Consider the following 22,204-nt stretch of genomic DNA (forward strand, 5'->3'; position numbering starts at 1 on the left):
AAGTGAAAAGGGATAAATTAATGTATTTCTTTTGTTTATAATTTGTTTGTTTGAAATAATTAACCTTGTATATAAATTATAACCATTAATTTCTAAAAAAATATTTTTAAATGAGAGCATTTATAAATATTATTCTTTTTTAAATCATGAAAAGTAATTATTTTAAATTGTATATTTACTTTTAAAGTTAATATTAATTTTTAATTATATTTACCGATAATGGAATAGGTTTAATTACAATTTTTAGTCTCCCAAATTTTGTGCTTGGTTGATTTTAATCTCTTAATTTTTAATTGTGTAATTTTAGTTCATCTGTTTTTTTTGTTTAATTAAACAAATTTTGTTAGTATGTTAAGTTGCTATTCAATTTTGAACGAGGACAGTGTGATTTTCTTCCTCCTCCCTTTCTTGCTAAGTGGAGTTCTGTCATTGTCGACGAAGATTTGTCACTGCAGACAAAGTCTCCAAAGGGAAAGTCACCCTTCTTAGCTTAAATGTTCTTTCTTCTTCTTCTTCTCTTTCTCTATTTGAGATTCACATCTTTCTGCAGCAACGTAGATAAACCAGGGAAGAGGTGATGGTTCATCTCCCATGCTATTTACTTTCACTGTAAAGCAAAATGCTGACAAGGCATTTCCCATTTTTTAAGCATAGTATACGCTGAAAACTTTCAATCCAATGGGTCAACTTCAACAATCATGATCCATAGAACGACGTTAATTATGGAGGACATGTCGGATATGATATTCTTTATTGAGCAAGAAATGAAGATTCATCTCTCCACCGCTGCAAAGGTTTTGATTGCAACGATTTCAAAATTGTAAGGCACGATTAAGGATTCGTTGGAGGACAAAGAGGACATGTCAAAGAAGGGGGAGAGTGAAGAAGGAGCATCTGAGGCAAGAAGAAGGATGACTTTTCCCATTCCAGTTAAGGGAAAAGAAGGAAGAAGAAAATTATGCTCTTTTACTGAAAATTGAATCACAACTTAAGGAGGGATGAAATTTGATTAAGAAAGAAAATATGAATATTAAAATAATATAATTAAAAATTAAGAGACTGAAATTGAACAAGTATAAAAGTTAGAAAACTTAAAAGGTGATTAAACTCAACATTATTATTAACAATTATAATATTACTTTCTAAACTTATAAAATAATTAAATTAAAAAATATTTATATAATATATTTTAAATAAATTATTTTTAAAATAATATAGTTTAATAATAACTGTTTAACATACCAAAAAAATACTAGTTATTTATGTAATTTAAATTCAATAGAAAGCCTTGCAAAATTTAGTAAATATAATGTAAGATTGGTACATGTATAAACATATATTTTGTAAATGTTTTTAAATTTAAAGTTTGAGGTTATTTTAAAAACTAAAATTTAATCCGTAATCATCATACTTTAAAAACTAATTATTTTTTAAAAACTTAATACATATTCTTCCTGCATAATCGCCATTGGCTCTTAAAATGTTGACAACCCTAGCATAGTGTCGCAGACTCTTCGTTTGAAACTCTGCTAACATTGACAACTGACAAGCGACTTTGGGACAACGAAGTAAGATTTTTTAAAATAAAATAGTTTTAAGTGATTCATTTTTACGATTTTTTTATTATTGGAAATATTTATAGCAAAGATTAATATAAAATTACTAATTTAACAATTTTCTTTGCCATTTATGATAACGCAAGTTTGAGAAATAATTTTAATTTTAATTTAATATACCGAAGCTGCTTGTTCTGCTCATAAAATCACAGTTGAGTTTTTAAAATATAGGTTTACGATGGAGAAGCATTCTTCCAAACATTCATGTTAATGAAAGTAAGAGAGGCCTCAGAGATTTAGAGCATGTTTTATTATTTTTAAAAGCAAAAAATAAGGTTTGAATGAAAAATGCCCTTATTTATATGGTTTTTTAAAATATTAAATTATAAAATTTTGAAAAAAATAGAAAAATATGTCAATAACGTTTTTTTAGTACTTTGCAATTTTTTATAATTTTTTCAATTTCATGTTTTTTAATTTTAAAAATTTTTAATATTTAAAAATTATCAATGATTGTTATAAATGATTGTTATATATCTGTAATTTTTCTAAAATAATATATATATGTATATATTATTTTTAAATATTATATATAAATAAATATTTCAAAAAATGGTGGAAAAATCAAAAGAGATATTTTTTAAAATGTTTTTAGAATACTAGAGAAAATATGTAAATAAAATATTGTTTTATTTATCTCAAATTGAAAAATTAAATTAAATTATAGTATTTAAAAATACATTTTTAATAATAATTTGTTATTTAAAAATAATTAAACTTAAACCACAAACTAGGATCTAAGACACTATGATCACATACCCAATCTTGAGTTGTTTTTTCCACAGGCAGACACGAAAGCGTAGTCCCCTTTTGTCGGTAGTTGTTTCCCTGCAAACCCAGCAGCAGTTCATCAATCAAACCCTCTTCCTTGTGGTTGTGTTTATCTGTATTCATTAGGTAGAGCAAAAGAGTGTGCTGACATAATCTCACAAGGTGGGTAGAATTCTACTTGTCCAAAACAAAAGTATATATGATGGAATTGGAAGGGCACAATCTTGTTGGTTCTTTCGTAACAAATGGATCATGAAATGTGGAAAATCAATTATTTCTCTTCAAAATAAAGCCATCATTATTTATCACAATTTCATGGTTATAATTTTTGACCATGACATGTTTATGTATATGATATCAAGTAAATTAGCATAACAATTTATGTCACGCTCTCCACTAATTTTTGTAGGGAAACATGGAATAATAGATAATGTAACTCGGTTTCCGCTGACATTAAAATTGTCCAATAACTTTTTTTAAATTTTACAACTTAATAAAAAAAAGAGAGTAAATGCTTCTTAATTAACATAACATTGATATTTTTCTAAGACTATGTTTAGTATAATGAGTTAAAAGCTACAAATTTATAATTTTTAATCATCAAATTAAGTGAAATTTTATAATTGTATAAATAATTTATAAAATTAAACTAGTTAGTAGATTAGTTATATAGTTGATTGATTTATGTTCAATGACTTAAAAAGATGTATACTATTATATTTACGTAATATTAAAATTAAATATAATTTATTTTAATATATTTTTTAATAAAAATAATATTATTTATTCAAATAATTAATTTCTTATTTTTTAAAGTATTATTTATTAAATTAAATAATTTTTTTATAATAATATATATTATTAACTAATAGTAATAAAAAGATAAAAAAATATAAAAAGATAAAAATTACTGTTAATATGAAGATAAAAAAATAAAATTAATTTATTATACAAATATTAAAAATCTTTAAATATTAGTTTTTAAAAGTTATAAACTTTTTTTATTTCATATTTAATGCTCTACTAATTTATTTATCAATAAATTCGTAAATAAGTTACAAATTATTTTATAAAAGAATAGTTTAATTATAATTTTTTTAATTATTTAACTATTAAATTAAATAAAAAAATATAATTAATATATTTAATAACTGACAATTTTTTAATCTACAAATATATAGTTCTACAATATAGTTGTCGAGAGAATACTATAATCAATGTCCTTGCATGAATTAATGAATAGTCGAATTTTTAGACCTTACAATCGATTTATTTTTTAATCTTAATAAATAACGAAAATACAATTTCTTTATTTTTTATTTCTGCAAATCAAACATAACATTCAAAACACGTCTTCATTTTTCTTATATTTTCTTTTATGACAAAAAAATTATAAAAAATAAATTTCAAAATTTCTTTATTTTCAAGAAGATCAATGACATATTTTGACATGTTTTTAATTTACCTAATAAATGTTTAACATAATTTATTTTTAATTGATTTTAAAATATATTTTTTAAAAATTACTTATTCTAGCATATTCTAAAAAGGCAAAACTTAAGTGCAATTTAGTCACTTTGATGCTATTTTTAATCAAACTAGAGTTTTGTTTCATTAAAATGTATCATTTAATGTTGTTATGAGTTATTAAATTGAAACTTTAATTTAAAAATAAAAAATAAAATTAAGAAATCATAAGGTGTTTGGATGGATAATTTTAATTTTTTTAAAAAATAGAAATAGCAAGAAATTGAAACATTGAATTCTAAATTTTGTCATTACAACTTTGATTGTTTGGGTGAACATTTGTGAATACAAAATTTGACACAAATACAAGGAATTGACATAGTATAATGCAAAAATTTATTTTAATTTTTTATCTTGTAGCATTGTTTTAAACTCTGTGATACTGTGATTCTCGCATACTATAATATTTATTTTCCAGTTCTACCATCTGTGATTCAACTTTTTGAAATTGCATAAAGTTATTAATTGTTATGAAATCGTGTCAAGTTTTTTAAAGATCATTGAAGCACGTTGAATGAGAATTAATATTAGAGAAACAACACTTCTCAGAACTTAAAATTTATAAATTTTCTTTATTTAATATTAAGACAAAATATTTAAAAAATCATTTGAAATGATCTTAAAATTTACATTATCTCTTTAAATTTTTTCATCCAAACGATGCTTAAAAATTGCATCTGAACATTCCAAAACCCAACATTCTTTTGAAGTTACACAAGCAATAGATTTGAAAGCGTTTTAAAAACTCGATATATTTCTTGATCGAAACAGAGTCGAAGAATATCCAGCGAAAGATGCGGACATTAACAGATAGCCAGTAGGCAGAGGACAGGTGGCGAGGAATATTTAATTAAAAATAAAAAAGGCGATTTTAGAGAGCACACTACTCGAGTAACACGTGGCGCTGTCGCATGGCATGCCCATTGGCCATGCCTTATAAGGATATTCCAAATGCCTTGGAATTATACCATGCGTCATAAATTAGCAAACTTCGCTTTTATCTCGGGAGTAAGTGTTTTGTTCTTTTTCTAATTTCGCGATAATTAATATTTAAATTTAGTTATAATTTCAAATTAAGTGATTGTTTTATAAAATAATTTCTTCAAATGTGCCTTCATCGTGTTTATATGGCAGATAGTTTCAGATTCTTTTTCTTGTATTCGACTATGAATCATTACAATATATTATTATTTAACAAATTTATTTGTTTAAAATTTTGTTTAGTATTTTTCATTTTATAAATTAACTTTTTTATATATTTTAAATAGACTTTGGTTCATGTTTTTAAATTATATCTTAATTAATTGTACATTTTTTTTCTTTGTAACAAAATATTTTTTTATTATTTATTTGTTTCAAAGCTTAAAAACAGTTGTAAAATATTATTTCATTACGAAAAACTATGAGATAAAAGATTTACAATTAAATATAAAATTCCAATGAAATATAGTTTAATAAAACATTAATACTATTGTCTTCATTTTTATTTATCTATTTATAGAAAAATACATTTCTATTTTATTTGTTTGTGTATAAATTATTAACGTATTTTTTTAGTAAAAATATTTATATTGTTTGAATAGTTCAAAAAATAAACAACTCGTCAATAGAGGATAAATTATTAAATTAATATTATATTTTAATAAAAACAAATAAATTCTTGGATTTGTATAATTTTTATTTTCAAATAGATAAATAAAAATAATATTATTTTATTACGAATTTATAATTTTTTTTGTTAAGCATACAAAAAAAATAGCCTAACAATTTGTATACTATTCAATTCTGAAAAGAAAAAAATATATATAAGTTTTTCCTATTAATTAACTCTACCTACCATATCCTGTATAGAACCGTAATTTACACTAACTCCTACTCTTATAAACTTAGATGTTATGCAATAAATTATGAAAATATTCTTAACATGAATTTGCTTACAAAATGTAGACTTGCAATTAAACTGAAATATATGGTTAAATACACTAAATACTTCATATGTTTTATGTCTTTATTGCTTAATAATAGATACAAATGGCATAGCGTAATTGGGTAAACGAGGCTGGAATCCCATAAAACATTTTTATAACATTAATTTTATATATTAAAACTGAGCCTCCTTTTTAAAATTATATAAATTTAAAGAATTTAAAGATAATTTTTTAAAATATTTATTTTTATAAATTTAACTTATTTTAATATTTTTGATATAATATATTAAAATAAGTTTTTTAATTTATCTCAATAAATTTTTTGTTTAAATTCAATGTATAATGGTCATGTAAAGAAATGCATTAAATAAATACATTAATTTATGGTATATAACAAATAGTTTCTAGTCTTAATAATTTAATTAATTATTTTTGTTTATAAATAAGATAAAGGAAATATCAAATAAAATAAGATGATTATATATATATATATTTACATAATCAATAAAACAAATCCAATCTAAACACCAGCTTAATTATAAATCTTGATCAAGATATCAAAGACGTTAATATTTTAAAAATAATTTGAATTAAAGTTATAATCTAAAAGCGCAGCATAGCAACACAGACAAGTAAACAACCACTCCTCTCTCCTTCGCCGAAACACACAACACATGTCACAAAGTGCAACGCACAGCAATAGAATAGAGAGAGAGAGAGAGGGGAATAAAACCCGAAATATACTCTTTTCACGGATATTCCAACAATACCCTCCGAATATTCCCTCCCTCTAACCGTTATATCACCCACACCTCTCTCGCCCATTTCCTCCTCTCTTCTTCTTCCCATTCTCACACCACATTCTCTTTTCTTTTTCTCACATACCAAAAACATACTTTTTTTTTTTATAAAAAAATTATTTGTACCGTTTCTGTTTCTTCGGTAACGGAAAGCCATGAAATTCGGAAAGAGCCTCAGCTGCCAGATCGAGAAAACCCTACCTGAATGGCGCGACAAGTTCCTCTCCTACAAGGAACTCAAGAAGAAACTCAAACACTTCGACCCTCCCGCCGCCGATGACCGTCCCGCCAAACGTCTCAAGCTCGATGCCGCCAACGGCGATTCCTTCCCCGACTCCGGTGACATGTCCAAGGACGAGACCGACTTCAGGAACTTGTTGGAGAATGAACTCGAAAAATTCAACAACTTCTTCGTCGAGAAGGAGGAAGAGTACATTATCAGACTCAAGGTACTCTCGTCAATTCCTCCTTCCTTTTTGTTTCGTTGCATCGAAGATTTCTTTCATTTTAGATTTTAAAATTCCTCCAATTCAATAGTAAATACTAAGTGTTAGGATTTCGTTTTTCTTTTTAATGTTTGCCTACGAGTTTGAAATCTTTATCAACTTCTAATTAAATAAGTAGTTTCTGCTATTTTATCTTGTTCATTTTTTTTTAATCAAATATTGATATTTTTCGCTGTGTTCTGTTAAAATATTTCTAGAATTTAAAATAAATATAAGATCGTTATGTTGTTATAGAATTTAATTTTAATTTGCGAAAAAAATTGGTAGATTTTCAAATTATGAATATGAATAATCATTTGTGAAGTAATTAAACAAAATATCCGGTTTCCACTAGGTAATATGGTAAACTAAAATTCTTATTGCAATTTGATAATGTCAGTTTCCCTTGATTTTCTTCATCAGAAGATCATATCTGGTTTTTTAAGCCTTTGATTATCTATGGATAACCGCGGTTTAAACATATAAAGTATAATTTATTCGTTTTATTCATAAAACTGTTGTAACGGGAAGCTCTAATGTTTTTATTGTTGAAATATTCAGGAGTTACAAGATAGGGTGGCCAAAGTGAAGGATTCTAGTGAAGAGATGATGAAAATCCGCAAGGAGATTGTGGATTTCCACGGAGAGATGGTCTTGCTGGAAAACTACAGTGCCCTTAACTACACAGGTACTTTCAACTTCATCGATATTACATTGATTTGTTATTCTTTATTGATATTGAAATATATCAAAATTTTTATTCTTTACATTTTAAAACTTGGCCCAAGTCCGTTTTAGAATTGTAGCACTTCTAAATACAATGGAAAAGTCAAGTATTAATATGGAATAGGATTCGTTTCCAATACAAATTGTCCATTGTTCCTGAAAATTCTACTGGACAAGTTGGTAGGACAAAAGCATATGCTTTTTCTTGGAATAAAGAATCTGCTTTGAACATGTTCATTTTCCGAAATAGAACATCTAGCCCCTTTGATACCTCTATAATGGCTTCTTATTCTTCTATCTACTCGGCAAGCAAGCCAATTCAATAATAGTCTGTCGTCAATGTTCGAATTAAATATGATGCCAATCTTTGTAAATATTCCAGTTTCAATGTATACAAAATCAAAGGTCACATCATCTTAAAGCTTACATAATCAAACAGAGGGTTTTCTCTTTGTTTACTTGCAATTCTAAAGTGATTCTGGTTTGAAAAAGCTACAAAAGCGCATGGTGTAAAAATAAATAATATGTGGTTGTGCTGTGATTATTGTTTCTTTACTCTGCCACTTTTTGCCGGAAACCACCAAATCAAGTTTAGCTTCTATGATCAGCCTTAAGTTAGTTATTCTGATCATAAATTGAAGATTGTTAATTGTATTACATACAATTTTTCTTTTTTCAAATCAACCGTTCTGGGTGTCTAAGTATTACCTCAATTTTCTTTCCACAGGGCTAGTGAAAATACTGAAGAAGTATGACAAGAGAACTGGTGCTCTCATTCGCTTGCCCTTCATTCAGAAGGTCTTGCAACAGCCTTTCTTTATCACTGACCTGCTCTACAAGCTTGTAAAGGAGTGTGAAACAATGCTGGACCGCCTCTTCCCAGTGAATGATCCTCCAGTTTCTGGTGAGACTAGTCCCCAGGCTGAAGGTTGTGATCCTTCTACTTCAACCACTACCAACAGTGATGGTTTGCTGATTCCTAAGGAATTAGCCGAGATTGAGTACATGGAGAGCCTTTACATGAAGAGTACCGTATCAGCTTTGCATGTTTTGCAGGAAATTAGAAGTGGAAGCTCAACAGTTAGCATGTTTTCATTGCCACCGTTGAAGATAAGTGATTCAGAAGAAGCATGGAAGAAAATCCCAGTTCTGGAACAAGCTGCCAAGTAACCTGCTGGATTACGTTGAGAGCAATGTAGTGGGATGGCTATTTTCTTATTTCTTTTTTCTTTTTAATCGGATGCCTCTGTTACGCACGCCTTAGATACTAACACAGATGTAAGATGCTAAATGTAAAGATGGGATTAATTTATAGAATTATAGGCTCCATATAATAAAACCTCTGGAATTCACAGAAGTAATGTTTTGACATTTTGCTGACGCGGGTATTCAGTATGTAATGTAATTATATACTCCGTCTCTGCTTCATACTACAATGCTATTGGATGCTTTTGGAGATCACGTTTATAAATATCCCGTTCCCCCCTTCCAGTGTTACTATTTGGCAATAATTGAGCAAATGGCAAGCTGCAATCAGAAGTTGGCGTTATAGAAAAGTTCAATGGTGGAGTGGTAGGATTAATGGTTAAGTTCACAGGTTAGTGTATGCTGAAAAAGACCCTGCCAGCATTAACCATTTGTTTTCATGATATCTTGAAATGTATGTTAATATCTATGGTGGGAAAAATGTGTAAGTTTAAAAGCTTCACAATTTGTAGCAAATCTTGTTAGTTTCAGTTATCAAATCAGTTTGGTCTAGAGACAGAGGAGGCAAGGAGTAAGATCATCTTCTCCTGAACGGAGTCACAGGCAGAAAGATCACTTTTACACACATATTCTTGGTCGATAGAACATATTAGGAAGGAGAAACTTCCAATGTTAGTGTCTAGTTTGGGTCATAAAACGGAAAACTTCCAATTGTGAAATTTTTATTTGACTATTACAATGTGGCATAAGTAGTTTAACTTTCATGTTATGCTCCAAGGTTCAGGTCTTAGAGAAAGGAAGACAAATTTGAAAACGCAAAACACAAATTATGGTTATGCGAACTTTTGATATTTTTAATGGATCTTTGTTGCTTGTGGTATTAAACAAAACATTCGATTTTAGTATTACCTTTCACCATCCCTACACTTTGTAATCTGAGTCTAGTTAATGCAATAGTTTTTTTGTCCAACTCCAAACATCAAACTGACACTAATACTAAATTTGCTTTAGCTGCTCTTGAATGCGGTTTAGACTTGTAAAATAACTTAATTCAGCTACTTTCACGGGAAATAATCCCATAATTGAGCTGCTATGAGCGGCAATATATCATGATGATTTCGTTCTCTGCCTCAGGTGGACTGTACTTACCAATGCTTTCTTGAAGCGTAAACTTAATTTCTATGTACCCTGCACGACACAAAATAACAAACTATTTCATATTTAATTAGGTTCGGTTCAAAAGATAATAACCAAGCCCAAAATTCCTATTCTAGTTCTATCTCAAAACCCCAAAGGCAAGCAAAATGTATCACAAACACGCAAAAAAAAAATAAAATGAAAGTTAAGCATTGACTTAGCCATGATTATTGAGTCAATAAAACACTGGAAATTTGGTATCCTATTAATTCAATAGGTCGCCGTTTACTTGCTCAGATGAAATAATACATTAAATTGGCTACCCATGTCATCCTTAAAGCATGTATCCCTATTATTCAATTAGTTTTTTCTCAATTGTTCTTGTGCTTTATCAGTTCCCACGCTAAAAAACAGAGGACTCATAGAGCCAACTACATTCAGACAGAAGCAGTTTCTGACTTGTGGTTTATGCAGATATAAAATTTACCTATCTTGATGTTTTTTACATGTTGGACATTTACCAGTCAACACGGCATGTGGACCACTAGTTATTTACGTAACTCATTCGTGGAAATTCAGGATCCAGAGTGGCATTGCAACGCATGAGTGGTGGTTTCTTCTGTGGAAGACTTGTAGCAATTCATGACAGCTAGTCAACTCTTGAAATGGAGAATTATTAAACGGTCCCAACGCTAAGTGACTTGATGAGCAATAGTAGTTTCTTTGAGAAACCAGAAAAGTAGTATGGCTTCCAAACCTGCTATGTTCTCACTGTTCTTCTTCTTCATCATGTTATTTGCAAAAGAAGGCTCAACTGAAAGCAAAATTGAGCTGGGGTCTAGGCTCTCTCCTGAAGGCAGCCATAACACTTCATGGGCATCAAGTTCTGGCCATTTTGCTTTTGGCTTTTACCCACAAGGCAACGGTTTTGCTGTTGGAATATGGCTAGTTAGCACACCCGAGAGTGAAGACATTATTGTGTGGACTGCCAACCGTGATAGCCCCACAATCTCCAAAAATTCTACGTTGCTTTTGACAAATACTGGCTGGCGGTTTTTACAGAGTGGGAAAGAAGGACAATATCTCATTTCAGACTTTACATTAGTAGCTTCGGCATCTATGCTTGATTCTGGCAACTTTGTGCTCTATGGTGACAACCATACTATTATTTGGCAGAGCTTTGATCACCCAACAGACACCATATTAGGAGGTCAGAATTTAACTGAAAATGCTGAACTGGTCTCTAGTATCTCCAATTCAGACCATTCCAGTGGACGTTTCTTTCTCGGCATGCAAAGAGATGGAAACCTAGTTGCTTACCCTCTGAACAGCCAAGCAAATGCCTATGATGCTTATTGGGCTTCAAATACTTATGATGGGGCTGCCAATCTCGCGCTTAACATCTCGGGCTCTCTGTGCCTCAATTATTATACTTCCGTCCGCACTCCAGTTCACTGTTTAAGGAACAGCACCAACACTGAAAATTCAATCTACCGTGCAACACTTGATGTAGATGGGAACTTTAGATTGTATGAGCACCAATTTGAGGACAATGGTAGCTCACATGTTCAAGTACTGTGGAACACCACTGTTGATAAATGTCGTATCAGGGGGTTTTGTGGCTTCAACAGTTATTGCTCAAACGTAGCAGGCGATGCTGTGTGTGAGTGTTTTCCTGGTTTTGTTCCCTCCAAAAGCAGCGGTAACGTATCTATAAACTGCATACCAGCTTTCGATAGCAAAGATGATTGCAAAGACAGTGGAGACCCAACGATTTTGTATGTGACTCGCTTGGAGAACATATATTGGGATGATACTCCATATTCGGTTATACCAATGAACAAGGAAGCATGTGAGAAGTCTTTAATGGAAGATTGTGATTGCAAGGCGGCATTATATACTGATGGAAACTGCAAAAAGTATAGGCTTCCGCTTATTTATGGAAGTAAACTTCCAGATGTCGCAAACGTGGCACTCTTCAAGATGCATTCAGCAAATGCAATTAGTCAAACTCCAAACAACACCGACATGTCCTCAAGGAAGCCTAAGGTCGTTGTGGATAACAAGAGAAGTATCATAACGATTTTGGCCTTTACTTTGGGTTTCATTTCATTGTTATCTTTGGTCTTTGCATTGTCCGTTTTCTTCACTTATAGGCGCCAAGTTTATAGATATACAAGGTTGTTGTCTTCATGCGAGGATTTGGGATTTACTGAAGAATGTTCTTTGCGATCATTTTCCTTTGATGAACTTGAGAGATCAACTCGAGGCTTCACGGAAGAGATAGGTAGAGGATCATATGGAGCAGTTTATAGAGGTACAATCGGTGATAGTAACAGAAGCATTGCTGTGAAGAGACTGGAGAGAATTGCTGATGAAGGGGAGAGGGGATTCCGAGCTGAAATCACTGCCATTGCTCGAACACATCATAGGAATTTGGTTAAGCTCATTGGTTTTTGCATTGAAGGATCAAGGAAGCTTCTTGTTTATGAATATGTCAGCAATGGGTCCCTTGCAAATCTTCTGTTCAAAGGAGAGAAGCGTTTATCATGGGGAGAGAGACTAAAAATTGCATTGGATGTGGCTAGAGGAGTACTATATCTACATGAGGAGTGTGATGTTGGTATTATCCATTGGAATATAAAGCCTAGAAATATACTTATGGATGAAGCATGGGTGGCAAAGATATCTGATTTTGGATTGGCAAGGCTATTAAAGCCAGAATATTCAAGAATGAATAAAGAGGATGATGGGATGAGCAAGTATTTGGCACCTGAATGGAAGAAGGACGCAGCAGTATCAGTAAAATGGGATATTTACAGTTATGGCATGGTACTATTGGAGATTGTGTGCCGCAGAAGCAGCATAGATATAGATGTTTCCTCAGCTGAGGAGATACTTCTTTCTAGCTGGGTATATCAATGCTTTGAATCAGGGAAGTTAAATAAGCTTGTTAAAGATGATGGAGGTGAAGTTGTAGAGTGGAAGTTATTGGAAAGAATGGTGAAGGTGGGACTGTGGTGTGTGCAAGATGACCCATTTCTTCGTCCTTCAATCAAGAATCTCATCTTGATGTTAGAAGGATTGAAAGATATTCCAAATCCTCCCTGTCCAGCTCACTTGGCTAATAATCGTAGATGTATAGTATAATTTTTGTTTGTATGCATCTTTAGTTTCATCATTATCTTGAATTATTGTGGTTCATTTTCATCCAAGGGTAGCTTGTGTGCTTGCCACCATGGGTGTTGTAATAAAAGACTATATTTTCATGATATGAGTATTTTGAGTGTGTGTTTGATAGTTTTTTGAATGGGAGAAAGAAAAAATCCTCCATATTTTTTAATTTCTCCAATTTAAAATTTTCTTATTAACTTTCTTTTCTTTTTCTTTTTTATTACTTTTTTTCTTTTTTTAACTTTCAAAACTTTAGAATTTGATTAAAACTACTTGAAATAATGTTTAATATAACATATATTAAATAAAATATATAATTTAAATTAATTTATATAATTATCTTAGTTATATTTAATGGCTCAAAATCCATCTTCATTATTTCTCTTATATCCCATGATTTCTTTTATTTTTTATTAAAAATATTATAATAAAAATTTTATTTTTAAATTAATTTAAAGAGTTTAATTTAAGTATATTATTAGTGTAAAATTTTTTACAAATATAATTTTTTATTAATTATTATAAGTTTCTAATATAAGAGGTTAAGAATGAAAATGTAAAAAATTAGTGTATTTAAATTAAATTTTAATTTAATTATTTAGAATTATTTTTAATAATTTTTTACTCTTTTATTCATTAAAATAAATAATTTTTATATTTTCTTTTATTTTAACTCATTTAAATAATACATATTGTTTTATTCTATTTTTTTATCTTATCCGCTTCACGCTCATTCAAACTTCAAAAAATACTCTTGAACTTGAAGGTAAGGAAAGTGATTGATGTTTGTGGAGCCACAAAAATAAATTCATTTCATCTATCCATTTCAGTCCTCTCATCTTGAACCTTGTAATTTTCTGATAAAACACAAACGCAGTGCTATTCACACTGTGGAATGACTTGACTTACACAGCCAATTCTGCATGTGACAATGTTGACTTAGACATTGACCCACAAAACCAACTCTTTGGGAATTGCTTTAACTAACTACGTAAGGCAATGAACGTATCAGCAACTTTGCTTCTCTTTGCACTCAGTTTCAACTTTTAAATCGTCAAAATATCTATTACCAAGTAATCCATTAGTTATGGATACCATTGTCACAACTATCATCTTGTTGATGCTCATGTTTGCAAGTACAAGAGCTCAAACACAACCACCAAAGCAGCATATAGCACTAGGAACCACACTATTCCCAAACAGTACTCATTCTTCTTTTTGGCCTTCCCCTTTAGGTCAATTTGCATTTGGTTTTTATCCGGAAGCACAAGGCACTGGCTTTGTTGTTGCAATTTGGTTGGTTAGTGGAAAGAGCAAGACAGTGGTGTGGACTGCAAACAGGAATGATCCTGCAGTCACCTCAAATGCAAAGCTACAATTAACCATGGACGGGAAACTTGTGCTAAAATATGAGCAAGGACAAGCGAAGGTGATAGCAGTTAATACTAATAACGCAAAAGCCTCCTTTGCCTGCATGCTTGATTCTGGAAACTTTGTACTATACGACAAGAACTCCAGCATCATATGGCAGACTTTTGATTTCCCAACTGATACATTGTTAGGGGGTCAAAGTCTATTCGGTGAAAGTCAACTGGTGTCGAGTTCATCAGAGATGAAGCCTTCAAGTGGACGGTTTCGTCTCAAGATACATGATGGAGCTCTTGGACTGTATCCAGTTAACACAAGTGATTTACAATGGGACGCTTATTGGACCTCCACCTCCACCTCCACGCCCTCAAGTAGTTCTAAAATTTATCTTTACCTCAACCAAACAGGGCAATTGGAGCTCAAAAATGTCAGTGATTTTACAGTTGAGTGGCTTTTAAGTCATTCATCTTTATATGGAAATGAGGAGCAGATCATTTATCGTGCAACCCTGGATCCTGATGGGATTTTTCGGCTCTATGTGCATTTTAACAACGGCACTGTACAAGAAGTTGAAAGATGGCCGGGAGATGAGAAAGCATGTGGAGTAAAGGGTTTTTGTGGTTTCAACAGCTACTGCACAGTTGATGATGAACATCCTGTGTGCAACTGTCTTGATGGTTTTGAGTTTATAGATCCAAATGAACGTACTCTTGGATGCAAAAGTACCTTTGAAAGAGAAGAGTGCAGATGGGAGAAAGATGGTGCAGCTGCAACCTTATATAACATGACCCTGATGAAGAATCTTGTAGGGGAGGATCGTGTTTATTTCATGGCTAAAATGTCTCAAGAAGACGACTGCACCTCTGCTTGTTTATTTGATTGCAACTGTTGGGCTTCATTGTATGACTCCCAGGCTAGAAATTGCAAGAAACTATGGGTACCTTTGAGATATGTCAGAAGAAAACAAAGTAGTGACCCTGAAACCTCGCTATTCTTAAAGGTGGGACTGGGAAACAAAAAGCTCAGTGGTTATCCTGGGCCTGAACAACCACCTCAGCCTCTAATCACGACTACAAGTAACAAAGCAACAGTGCAAATTATTGTCATTACATCCGTATTTGCTCTACTCTTATGTTTATCCATTGCAATCTCCAGCCATTACATGTACAAAATTCGAGTGTTAAGGTACAAGAGGCTGGTGGAGACTGGTAACTTGGGTCTTAATGAAGAGGTGACTTTGAGAAGGTTTTCATACAGTGAGCTGAAAAAAGCAACAAACCATTTCAAACAAGGGTTGGGTAAAGGTTCTTTTGGAGCAGTTTACAAAGGGGCTTTGTCAAAAGGAAAGAGATCAATTGCAGTGAAAAGACTAGAGAAGTTGGTGGAAGAAGGAGAAAGGGAGTTTCAAGCAGAAATGCGAGTCATTGGAAAAACCCACCACAGGAATCTTGTTCGGTTGTTGGGGTTTTGTGCTGAAGGTTCTAAAAGGCTTTTGGTTTATGAATACATGACCAATGGTTCACTTGAAAAGCTTATCTTCGGTGCTACGAGACGTCTAGACTGGGATGAGAGGGTAAGAATAGCAGTGGATGTTGCAAGAGGGATCCTCTATCTCCATGAAGAGTGTGAGGCACCCATCATTCATTGTGACATAAAGCCTCAAAACATTTTGATGGATGAGTTGTGGACTGCCAAGATATCAGATTTTGGCCTAGCGAAACTTCTAATGCCAGATCAAACCAGAACCTTCACTGGGGTTAGAGGGACAAGAGGGTATGTGGCTCCAGAATGGCACAAAAATACCCCAATATCGGTGAAAGCAGATATTTATAGTTATGGAATAGAGCTGTTGGAAATTCTGTGTTGCAGAAGAAACATTGAAGTTACTGTCTCGGAACCTGAGGAGGTTCTGCTTTCTGGTTGGGCTTATAAGTGTTTTGTTGCTCGACAGTTAAACAAGCTTGTTCCTTGGGAAGCTGTGGATAAAAATGTCTTCGAAAATATGGTTAAGGTGGCACTTTGGTGTATCCAAGACGAACCTTTTCTGCGGCCATCCATGAAAAGTGTGGTTTTGATGTTAGAAGGGATTACCGATGTAGCAATTCCTCCTTGCCCAGATTCCAATTCTGTGTGACTGTTATCAGTAAAGAAAATGCTGTGTTCGTGGTTTTCAGTTTATTATTGCCTTGTGTTGTTTTAAGTGTTTTTGTATTCCTTTCAAGTTTTGACTTTTAAGCTTGTTTGTGGGTTGTTTTTAGATATAATAAGATACCAAGTTTAAAGCTGATGTAATTATTTCCTATAACACGATGATATTGCAAATGGAAAGCAGCAAACAACTAAGAAAATTGATAGCTAGATAAATTATCTGGGAAGTCATGGGTGAGTAACACGGCAATAAAAGAAATAAAGGCCTTTCCAAATTAGTAGCTTTATGGTCTCCTTTATTAGTATATTTTGGGGGACGGATCTCGCCAACAACATGATTATAGATTGCAAATTGAATGGAATCATTATTCAGAAAATAGAAGGAAAATCAATCATCAAACTTCAATATTATTATTTTATCAGTTGTTGTCATTTTCTCAGCTCCCTCCCACCCCCTATCAATTACAGTATGTGAAATTGTAACTAGTTTCGTTATTTTTTGGGTTACTTTCAGGAATTCTTTTAGTGCTTATAATTGAAAAGTATTCCATCTCGGGAGTGAGATTTTGAAGTTACTTTACTCTGTGACATTAATATTTTAAAATTAAAATTACTTTTAAATTTATTTTAATTTTATTACATCTTTATTATTATGATATATACTATCTATAATTACAGAATAAAATTATTTTTTTAAATTTGATATTTCAAACAATTTTATTTTATATATATATATTTCTTTTTTATTTTAATATAAAAGTACCTTGCAATGCACGGGGCTATTAACTAGTTTTGTTAATTACAAAAATTATTTTGAGTCACTCTTTTTCCGATACTATGAACAAATAAAATAAAAGTTTAAATACAATAAATCATTAACTGATTCCAAAATATATCATCAATGAATAATACAGTGTAAGGTCATTAATAAAATAAATAATATGAATTTAAGACTAATTAATAAATTACTAAATTTAAAAAGATTAAATACGTGAGTCTCCATTCAACATAACGATTATTTTAAATGAAAGTATTTTTACAAATTATTAACTTCCTGTTTAATTATGTGATTTATCCTATATTATATATTTATTTTTTTAATTTAGTTGCAATTTAAAATTTAAATATTTTTATAAAAATATTTTTAAAATTTATATTGTAAGTTTAATTTAATTAAATATAATGGAATATTTAATAATAATAATTTTTTATTTATAAGATTTAATAAAATAAAAAATAATTATGTAATATACTTTTATTTTTATTAAAAAATCAATTTAATAAATTATACAGGCATGAAAAACTCACTAATTAATAATAGGTTTAAAATCAAACAAAACTTATACTATTATATTTCTTCATCAACAGTTTTTTTTCCTAATTAAGGAGGGACGACAGAGAAGTTGACGGTAGGAGTGGAGGAGTTGAAGAAAAAAGAGTGGCGATGAGAATTATGATAGAAGTTAGGATTGAAATGAGAAAGGTGAGAGCTTCATTGGTTGAAAAGGGAGGAGATTGAAAAGGAAGAAGAAGATTTGTTTTGTAAATATATAAAATATGTTAAGTATTTTTTATAATTTTTTTAAATAATAAAATATTATAAAATAAATGACATGGCATGATGCATAACAATGCTGAGCTAGTTTTCTATTTGCCAGCACCTAACAGAAATGAGTTGATTGCAAGGATTAAATCTTAAATTTTTAACTTTTTAGAAACTACGTTTTAACAAAAACTTTTATAAGAACTTATCATAAACTACCTATATTTACGAGGACCAATAATATATTTAAATCTTAATCATATAAATGGTAAATTAATTTTTAAAGTAATAAAAAATACAATAAAAATATTAATAATTAATTTTTGAAAGTTAAACTATATATTGAATAGCTTTCAAAATAGTTAACTTTTAAAACATGAATATGTTAAAATGGATTGAAAGCTCTCATTGAATTTTTGCTTGCATTATTAATTCAAAATGGATGTCATATTGTATGACCATTCACTGCAAAAAGAAGTATCTCAAAAAAGAAGAAATGAATACAATATTGGACAGTGAGTGAATTTGATGATGATTTTGACAATTTATGTCCAAATCAAAATTAAGTTTTATTTTTGGATACGGATTTAGTGTAGTTAACATATTTTTATGTTCGCTTAAGCCAATTTGACAAAGCTTAAGCGATTTTTATAATTTTTGCTTAGGCTTATATGCATTTAAGCAATTTTTACAATTTTTGCTTAAGTCCATATGCACTAGGTTAAGCGAGTAATACATGTATGGAGCGAGACAATGAAATAAAATGAGTGCCTTATGTGCTTAAGCTAAAATATACGTGCTTAAGCGAAAAATAATAGAGCTTACCTCCCAGGATTACAAACTGGTTTAAGTGTGCTTGATTTGGCTTAAGCTAGTGAGTTGTGGGCTTAAGCGCACATTTCTAAGGCTTAAGCGATACCTTAATATCTTAAGCCTAAAAGAACAGAGAGTACACTTTTCAGGATTACACTTTTGCTTAAGCGTGCATGGCTTGACTTACGTGGATATACTTTAACTTGAGCAAAAATTACATAAAAATAATGCAAAGAAAATGCTCTTTTGGACTGATAAATTAGCTTAAGATATTATAGAATGACTTAAGTAAACAATGTGCACTTAAGCGAGTATGCAAAAAAAATAAAAAATAATAACTTAAATTGGAAAACATCAAACACTCGCTTTAGTTCATTGTTTCGCTCCATGCATGTATTACTCACTTAAGCCTTCATTCGCTTAAGTTAGTGCATATGGACTTAAGTAAAAATTATAAAAATTGTTTAAGCCTTGTCAAATTGACTTAAGTGAACAAAGAATTGCACATGTAGTTCCCACAATAATTGCACTAGATTCGTATCCCTTATTTTTCTTCATGTCCAAATGTTGAGGCCATGGTACACTCCCTGTCCACATCCTATTTCCTTTTTTCTTTCTCCTATTTTAACGAAGAGATAAGTGTCATAACACTTTATTTAATGTAAATAATTAAAAAAATTAATAATTTTATATTATTACAAGAGTATTTATAATGCAAAATTTAATATTTTTAAATAATTATTATAATTTATATTAAGTTAAATTTATAAAATAATTTGTATTAAAATATTTCAATTTTATTATTTTAGATTTATTTTAATCATAAACTTTAAGAAAATTTAAAATAAAATTTTAAGGAGAAGCAATGTTACCAATCTTAAAATTGTCATTAACACTAGAAAATCAGAATAACGTAATCTACAAAACATGATAACGCTTAAACTAGCATTATTAATACTAAAATATCAGTGAAAAATATAAATGATATGTAAAAATCTCATATGTAAGACAATTTTTAACGATTTCATCTTTAAAAATATTTTCTCTTTTTACAAACCTTGAGTTAAATAACTTGCATTTTTGAGAAATTAAGTGTTTAATTTATCAATTTTTATAAAATCATTTTAAATTTTTTTTCCTGTGATTTTCTGTCATGTTATTATGTATAACTAATTTTTTTAATTAGGGAAAAAAGGATCTAAATCCTAACTTATATATAATTTTAATTTTTTACTTTTGATTCAAGTTTATTTATTTTAAATTAATTGCTTATCTCTCCTTTCAATACTTCTATAAATTGGCCATTTACAGTGGATTATAAATTATTATTTTCAAGAATTAGAAAAGAGATAGAACAACGTAAAGTCAACAATTATAAAGTTTTAGAAATTCTAGAGACTAATAGTTATTTCTATTTAATTAAGATTTCTAATTAGAAGGAAAAGAATGTTGAGTTAAGGAATTAATTTCAGTTATAATATTAGTAAAGATATAAATAAAAATAGATATTTATATTACTTAAGTGAATATTTATTGAACTTATTTTCTAATTTTTTTTAATGTATTGGTCTTTTATCATAGTATTACGTTTGATAATTGTAAACATAATTTTTTTTTGTTATCTCAATATGAATTTTATAATAAAATTTATTATAAATTTTATATTTTATTTATAAAAATTGATCTTTTCATTCAAATTGTTAGTCAAATAATAAAAAAATTAACAATTGAATTACAGTAAATAATAACAATACTTAACCCAATTAAGCTTCATATATATATATATATATATATATATATATATATATATATATATATATATATATTCCAGGTGAGCTAATTGAATCTAATATCCTTCACTCACAAAAAGCCCTACATACAAAATCTTTAATTTTGACTCCTAATAAATTGATCTCTAGAATGGTTTGATTAACGGGAAAAGATGAATAAAGTTTAAATTCTGAAATGAACAAAAGATTGGTATTGGATTGGGTGTTAAACGGTAAGTTCTGTTTCGTAAGAAAATAATAACCATGCCCAAAATTAATGCTGCAATTCTATCTTAAAGCCTCATAGACAAGCAAAAGATATGCAAAATGAAGAAAAATTTGCGACTGGGATATTAAGTATTGAATTAGTGTAATTAGGATCGTAAAATTTAGAAATTTATAGCATGCAACTGGGTTTGTGATATGTCTTGAATATTTGAGTGACTAAAATATTACATAGAAAAAACAAAGCAATGCATACTAATTGTTTTGCGACGTTGTAAATTTTATTTCATATATATATATATTTATAATTTTTTTAATACTATATATTGGTGATGTGTTGTTACACATTATTGAAGGAGTTAGATATGAAGTTATGGTTGTGAAAATCAGACTTCTTTAGTTATTAGTCAATTCATCATTAAATGATAATGCCTATTTATAATTTATCAAATACACACAAAAAAAAACCTATGACACCAAAAATTTAAGAAAAATGAGCACAACTATCGATAACAAAAAAAAAAAAAAAGCTTGACGTAAAGGCTAAAAACTGGAAATTATAAGCTCAAATAAAAAAAAAGTAACAATACTAGTTAGAAATGTGAAATAGAGGAGCCATATAGCTAGATTTTTTCTGTTTTTGACAGTGAAGTATTTATATATTTTTTTAATAAAGACAATCTTGAGACACCCCGCAGATTAAACTTTAATTACACGTCCATTCAGAAAGAAACTGTTTCTGACCTTGTCGTAATGTTGTTATCATCTCCTAAAGACTGTAATGACACCTATGTTATTTGTAAAGCGTAAACTAAAATTTCAATTGTTCCCTGATTCATATAATGTATGGTTTATGCAAGAAATAATTTTTTCTTTCCCATGTTTGAACATTACCAGTCAACACGGCATGTGGACCACTAGTTATTTACGTAATTCATTCGTGGAAATCCAGGATCGAGAGTGGCATT

At 29.9% G+C, this 22,204-nt stretch overlaps 2 protein-coding genes across 3 annotated transcripts; both read left to right on the forward strand.

The window, feature by feature from the left end:
• Positions 1–6,528: 6,528 nt before the first annotated feature.
• On the forward strand, positions 6,529–13,486 carry LOC113846652 (SPX domain-containing protein 1-like). Of its 2 annotated transcripts, XM_027475142.1 has the most exons (3): positions 6,552–7,091; positions 7,689–7,815; positions 8,581–9,685. In XM_027475142.1, exons 1-3 carry the CDS (start codon positions 6,798–6,800, stop codon positions 9,021–9,023), a joined length of 864 nt encoding a protein of 287 aa, XP_027330943.1. In that variant the 5' UTR covers positions 6,552–6,797; the 3' UTR covers positions 9,024–9,685. The 2 variants fall into 2 exon arrangements, with proteins under 2 accessions (XP_027330942.1, XP_027330943.1); XM_027475141.1 differs by having other exon boundaries at positions 6,529–7,091; positions 7,689–13,486.
• Positions 13,487–14,457: 971 nt separating this feature from the next.
• LOC113874776 (G-type lectin S-receptor-like serine/threonine-protein kinase LECRK1) lies at positions 14,458–16,872 on the forward strand. The gene has a single exon (XM_027512990.1). The coding sequence runs from the start codon at positions 14,458–14,460 to the stop codon at positions 16,870–16,872; it is 2,415 nt and encodes an 804-aa protein (XP_027368791.1).
• Positions 16,873–22,204: the final 5,332 nt, after the last annotated feature.

Source organism: Abrus precatorius, unplaced genomic scaffold (genome assembly GCF_003935025.1).
Source record: "Abrus precatorius isolate BTA unplaced genomic scaffold, Abrus_2018 Scaffold8, whole genome shotgun sequence".
NCBI lineage: Eukaryota > Viridiplantae > Streptophyta > Magnoliopsida > Fabales > Fabaceae > Abrus > Abrus precatorius.